General features: G+C 52.9%; 1 protein-coding gene across 1 annotated transcript in view; it reads left to right on the top strand.

Moving 5' to 3' along the window:
• The first annotated feature begins 5,286 nt into the window (after positions 1 to 5,286).
• Positions 5,287 to 6,300, top strand: part of Acer3 (alkaline ceramidase 3) — a 67,935-nt gene continuing 66,921 nt past the window's right edge. Inside the window, exon 1 of the mRNA XM_005357536.3 lies at positions 5,287 to 5,448. Within this exon, the coding sequence (XP_005357593.1) occupies positions 5,346 to 5,448 (103 nt within the window). The 5' untranslated portion in view covers positions 5,287 to 5,345. The remainder of the gene's footprint in view (positions 5,449 to 6,300) is intronic.

Genomic DNA, 6,300 nt, shown 5'->3' on the forward strand with positions numbered 1-6,300 from the left:
CTGGATTCAACAAGTACTCTGTGAACAATAGTCATAACAGTAGAAATGGTGATATGGGTCAATGTATATTAAATTCTTGCTATTGGATAAAACGTTTTCTTTAGTGCTTGAAGTCCATTATCCTATTTACTCCTAACAGCAATCCTAATAGGCTGCTGCTAATAGCCATGAATCTTAGGTGAAGGGGCTGAAGACTAGAGCTGGGAAAGCCTCAGCGATAATGAAAGGCACTGCTGGGGGCTGTAGCACGCTGACAGAGTGCTTGCCCAGCATGCACAAGACCCTGGGTTCAAGCCCCGGGATGAATTAAAACAGGCCGAGCAAATAACAGTTGGCTGTAATCCCAGCACTTGGGATGTAGAGGCAGGAAGATCACAAGGACTATAGGAAGAGATTGGCTGGTTGAGCAGCTGTTAAGTCTGATATCAGTCTGGGCCCTGACACTAGCTGGCATTATTTTATGTAGGTGAGACAGTACAGAGGAGAGTAAGGCCAGTCGTTGGGGGGTCGACAGGAGGTCAACTTTGCAGCCAGGACTGTGCTGGCGCACTGGGAACATGCTGGGGACTAAGACACTTTTTTTTGTCCTGGGGCCTGGCTCCGGGTTTCTGAAGACATGTTGTTCAAGGCGTACAGTCCACGGGGCAGTCTGCTTCTTCAGGTTTGCTGGGAAGTTTGAGGAACAGAGGAGACAGATGCAGGGAGAGAAGTTACAGAAGGATCGGGAGAGTCTCTTCAAGAAGCCAGGTCTAAGCAGAGACGTCGAATTCAGAAGAAGCTAGCCATGACGGTGCAGGATGAAGAAAGGAAAGGGAGGTTGGAGGTTAAGGGACGATATGCTCACGTGCCCAGGAGTAAGGGGAAACCAAGAATCCTTTCTAGAGGGAGAGGGGACATTTTAGAATTGTGATTTAAGGCCTAAGAGGTCAGCAGGGACCAGGTGACAGAGAGCTCTGTGGATCACGTCAGAAGGTCTGGAAAAATCCCGGAGCGTTAGTACTTGGAGGATGTTGATAATTTTGAGTTTAAGAACAGATCCTTCGGCAGGAAGAAGTTGTGAGATGGGACAAGACAAGACTTTCTTCGGCCTGCTCTGAGGTACGTACGGCTGAGGGAGGAGGGACCCACAGAAGCTGGTCACTGATTGGAGGACTGGCTGTCAGTCATAGAAGGAACCCACAGAAGCTGGTCACTGATTGGAGGACTGGCTGTCAGTCATAACTTCTTTCTTCAGCAGACTGGGTCAATGACTCTGTATTGCAACACCATAGAAAAGAAACCACGGAGAGGGAAGCCAACATGTGTGGGGAAGTGGCGGGTCAGTCTTAAAACACACGGAATCTGAGAGCCTTGTGAAATGACTGCCGGACCTGCTCAGAAGGTCATCTGGATGAGTTCTTCCCTAACAGGTGTCGGTTTTGTTCGGGGTAACAGCCCAGTTCAAACTCTCTCCTAGGCTCTCCCCTGCCGGTTTCCCCAAACGCAATCATTGCCTCTGGTCTCCCACAGTTGCTTCTGGCCAAGTATTTCTAAATGGATATCCCCGAGAGAAGGTTCTGGAAGGGATATTGTTTTCCTGATAACAAAGAACAGGCCCGGCTTGGTATGTGCCTTTTGCCCCTGCCCTTGCCCTTCCTTCCTCCTGCCTGATCACAGTTGGATGCTTGCACAAGCAGCAGTGATCTCTTCTGACCATGGGGCTGAAGACCAAGCAGATGCTTTGCATTGGGCAGCTGAGGTAGAAACTTGGGCTGTCTACTACTTGAGGGGGAAAAAAATCCTTTTTCTTTGTTTGCTTTGGGTTTTACTGGTTAACCATCCACGTTGTCTTATAGACTAGCTCTGTAGACCAGAATGGCCTTGAACTCACAGAGAAGCCACCTGCCTCTGCCTCCTGATCGCTGGGATTAAAGGCATGTGCCACCACAGCCAGCTAAAAAGCTTTTTTTTTTTTCCGTTAGGGCGCTGGAACTATTTTTCTGTTATTCGTAGCAAAAAAAATATGATCTTAATTGATTCAAGAGCTGAGGCCCTGGAGACAGATGTGGGTAGGAGATTGAGATTCAGGCCGGCATAGGGGTGAAAACTGACAGCTCTGAGGCGGGTGTGGATAACAGGCTCCTAACTGCACACACATGCACCGGGGCCTTTGAGAAGGCTGGCTCCTAGGTGACAACGTTGAAAGGATGCATTCCAGTTCGTGGAGCACGAATCCTTAGGTTGTTTTCACATTGCTGACATTTCTATGATCTCATTCAAAATGAAACAATCCTTGTGGGTTATTTAGTGATTACTCAACCCCCGGTGACATTATTTTGTTATCCTGCTCAAGGTGCTTAACCAAAGGTTTGCGAGCTCTGGTCCTGTGTAGTGATTATCTCCCAGGGTGGCACATTTGGGGCTCAGGAGCTGAGCTGGGAACCTCTGCTCGTCTCCCCTTCTCACAAATCAGTGAGCCCCTGGAGGTCTGTCCCTGAAAGATGGTGCAAGAATTCCCCAGGGCTATGCTGCATCCTAACAAAGTGGCCAACGTTTGTGAAGATTATTGTCACGGCCCCTTGACTTGCCTGGTTCTTCTCTTCTCCCCATCTTACCCCACTGTAAGACTCCCTCCGCCCCTGCCCACCACAGACCTGGAAACCTATTCTGCCTAACCCACAGATTTGGCCATTTTACCCCCCCCCCCCCCCCCCCTTCTGTTCTTGTTAGTACAGTACATAGCAAGGATCTCATTACAGCATATTAGGCCAGGGCTTTCAATCCTCAGGCTAATAGCTGTTCTTACACACAAACGCAATGCTCTAACTGCCTCATTCTGCTCCCCTTTCTCCTGCCCTTTCAAGCCCTCACAGGCTGTGTTCTTGCCCAGAAATGTCTCTCCACACATTCTCTCACAGACTGCCCAACGCAGAGCAGCCAGATTTATTTTCTGCTTTTTCCAGCAGCTGGGAATGGCTAGAGCCCAACTCCCCATCTTGTCCTTTTCGCTTAACCCTTCCTTCGAGTTCCTTACAAACCCTGTTGGTTTCTGTGTGTGAACAATCTGGAAACTGCGCCCCCTCTTCATCCGCAGCGCTGTTCATGCGTCCAGAAGCTCCGGGTCTTGCCCAGTCTTGTTGATCTGCCCTTCCTTCCGCAGACGTAGCCACATTAATGTTATCTGCCCTCCCTTGATCAATATAGCTAGCTACATCAAGCTCTTGCTCAAAACCCATTGGGCTCCAAACGGAATTGCTCCTGCAGGAATGCCAGGCCTTGTTTCCCCATACCAGGTGGGGAGCGGAACCCAACCCCGTGCTGGCCCTTAGAGAGCCCATGGTCTTCTTGTCAGCTCAGCCCCTAGAAGAACAGCTGGGCACAGGAGATCCAAATATTGGCCCTCACACTAGACCACCTAGGTCCCAGCCTCAGCTCAGGTGCTTGTTATCTGGGTGTCCTAGGGAGAAATGTCTAACTCACCAGGTCAGTTTCACTATACGGATCAAGGCAGTGATCTCAAAACTCTCGGAGCACGTGATTGTAAGTATTAGGGGCTATGCTGGTTACAGCCATTTGGCCCCACTGGGTATGTATATCTGTTCTGTCTTCTTCAATTGCCTACAACACCGTCTGACACCGGTAGATGCTTATTAAGCGTTTATTGCAAAGTGAATTTGCTAGCTTACTTGGGCAGGGTGTCTTGTCAGATTCCACTTTGGCAGTTAAATCAGTCTCAGGCTGAAATCCGGGACCTTTGCGATTCCACTCCGCATCCCCCACCCCTGAGCTGAAGCCTTGGTTTCTAATAGAGGTTCAATTCATTTTTTGCCATGATCTTGTGTGAGTGTATGGCTCGTACGTGTGAATAAGTGTGTGTATGCAGACCAACGGTAAACTTCAGGTGCCATTCATATTTCATATGGAGGAAAAATGGACTATAGAAAGTCTTCCTCCCTCCCTCCCTCCCTCCCTCCCTCCCTCCCTTTCATCTGCTCTTCGTTTCGTACAGTGTGGCCTGGCAGACTCTTGCAGGCTGGAGCTCAAAGTATGGAAAGCAAGGCCTCTATTTGCAGCATCATGACTATAAAACAAGAATGAAGGGCAAAGGGGCTCTTGGGTGTGAGAGTTAGGGAGGTCTTCAGGGAGCTGGGTTTTAAAGGAACGGCGGGGAGCTGGCCAAATTCAGAAGCAAAGGAAGGACCATGGAAGCTGAGCAGCATCTTCCTGACCTGGGGGAGTTCACTGAAATTGAACACAAAAGGCAACAGAATGTGCCTATTATTTTTAAATTTTTACCTATTATTACTGTGTGAGTGTGTGTGTGTGTGTGTGCGCGCGCGTGCGCGCGCGCACGTGACAGACACGTGTGCCATGTTGCTTGTATGGGGGAGGTCAGAGGACAACCTTGTGAAGTCTGTTCCCTCTTTGCATTTTTACATGGTTCCTGAGATAAGACAGCCTACCAGGTTCACATGGTAAATGTCTTTAGCCAAACCCACTGAGCCATGTCACAGGCCTGTGTTTTCATTCTTAATAGTCCAATTTGGAGACTGAGGTACGTATGTGTATTCCAATCCTGATGTTGGAACAGAGGGAGGCTAGGTGGTCGACAAGGGAGTCACGGAGTCAGGCTCACTTAAGAAGGCAGGAAACAACACGCATAGACGCCCAAAGGGAAGCCACAAACTTCTAGTGCTTTATCCAGTATTTACTTTTAAAGAATGCCATCATCTATTTTTTATTCTGTCCATTCTGAGTGGTTGCCCCCTTCCTTTTTTCTCTACAGGACACTCAGAGTGACTTCCCAGTAATCGCCGGAGCTGGCTAGGTAGGTGCTCTTTTTCGTCTCCTCTTTTTGAAGCTTGTGGCCAGAGTCCAGACACTGAGGTAGGGCCTCACTGTGCAAGTTTAATCTAGCCCCGGGCTTGACAGAGAAAGATTTCATCTCCTTCTCACCCCAATGAAACCAGACCGCCCACACACTAATAGAGGCTTGGTCGCGTCCAGACCGAAAAGAGGGTGCTAAACGCCGTCACCCTTACACAAGGGCGTGTCAAGATCGGCCGGACTCCCCACTTTCCCAACTCCTCCCGTGGATCACTACTCCCCCGGGCCCAGGAGCGACAGGGTCACTCACCAGGCGCCATCTGAATGGGCCCAGGGCGCCTTCCCTGGACACGGTGGGCGGGGCCGTGCAGAAAGGGGGCGTTCCGGAGGCTTGGAGGGAGTGGCCTGACGCGGGGCGGGTCCCGTGACGGCTCTAGCCCCGCCCCTGCCCTTCTGGTTCGGGAGGAGGGCGCCGGAGAGCGCGCGTTGCCTGAGCCGGCCCTGGAGCGGCCGAGCCGAGTGTTCTGGGCGTCGGCGCGATGGCTCCGGCTGGGGACCGCGAAGGCTACTGGGGCCCCACGACCTCCACGTTGGACTGGTGTGAGGAGAACTATGCGGTGACCCTGTTCGTCGCCGAGTTCTGTGAGTCGGGGCCCGAGACCGGGGACGGAGAGAGGGCGCGCGCCGAGGGGCGACGACGCGGCGAGTGAGGAACGTGGAGGGCGAACCTGGCCCCCGCCACGAAAGGCTCCAGGCCCGGCCCGGGAGCGGCGGCGGCTGGGCGTGCGCGATCGGAGGGGGGAAGCCGGGGAGCCGACGAGGCCTGCCCCGTGTGCCCGGACTGGTTTCAAGGGGGCCTTCGGGTCGGGGACGGAAGGGACGTGGGAGCCGCTCCTGGACCTCAGAGGAGAGAGCGAGGCGCGCGGCTGGGAACGGGAGTTCCTACCTGAGCCCTGAGCGCGGCTGCGGCCAGGCCGGGCGCTGTCGGTCCCGAGGTCTCTGCCGTGAGGGCCCTGAACGCCGGCCCTACTGCTGCCATCCGCCTCAGCCATCCGGGAGGGCACCCCTGGGGGACGCTGAGGGGCTTCGTCCTCCCCGAGCCTGGGAAACTCTTCAGGGCCCTTCCCGTCCTCTCTCCGGTTCTCGTTAGACCTCGCTCACCTCCAGGGAACAGTTACCGTTTCTCCGAGCCGAAGCCCCCGCCCCCCCGCCCCCCTTCACCCTCACCCCTGTGTCTGCAAGTGCAGGGGATCGCTGTTCATCTTGCCCCAAAAGTGAAAGCCGGAGCAGCTAATCACTACCTTCCTGCTCCAGCCACTCTCCCAAAAGCACGAGAGACTTAAGTCTCCTTGCTACCTTCTGGCCTAGCGCATCGGGCTTTCTAGGGGTTAATGGTCATCCGAGGACACTCATTTCCATGAATGCACCTTCAGAGACCGCGATTTGCTGCTGCTAGACCAGCATTGCTGGCCCGGTTTGGGGATATTCTCTCTC

This window comes from Microtus ochrogaster, chromosome 22 (genome assembly GCF_000317375.1).
Source record: "Microtus ochrogaster isolate Prairie Vole_2 chromosome 22, MicOch1.0, whole genome shotgun sequence".
Lineage (NCBI taxonomy): Eukaryota > Metazoa > Chordata > Mammalia > Rodentia > Cricetidae > Microtus > Microtus ochrogaster.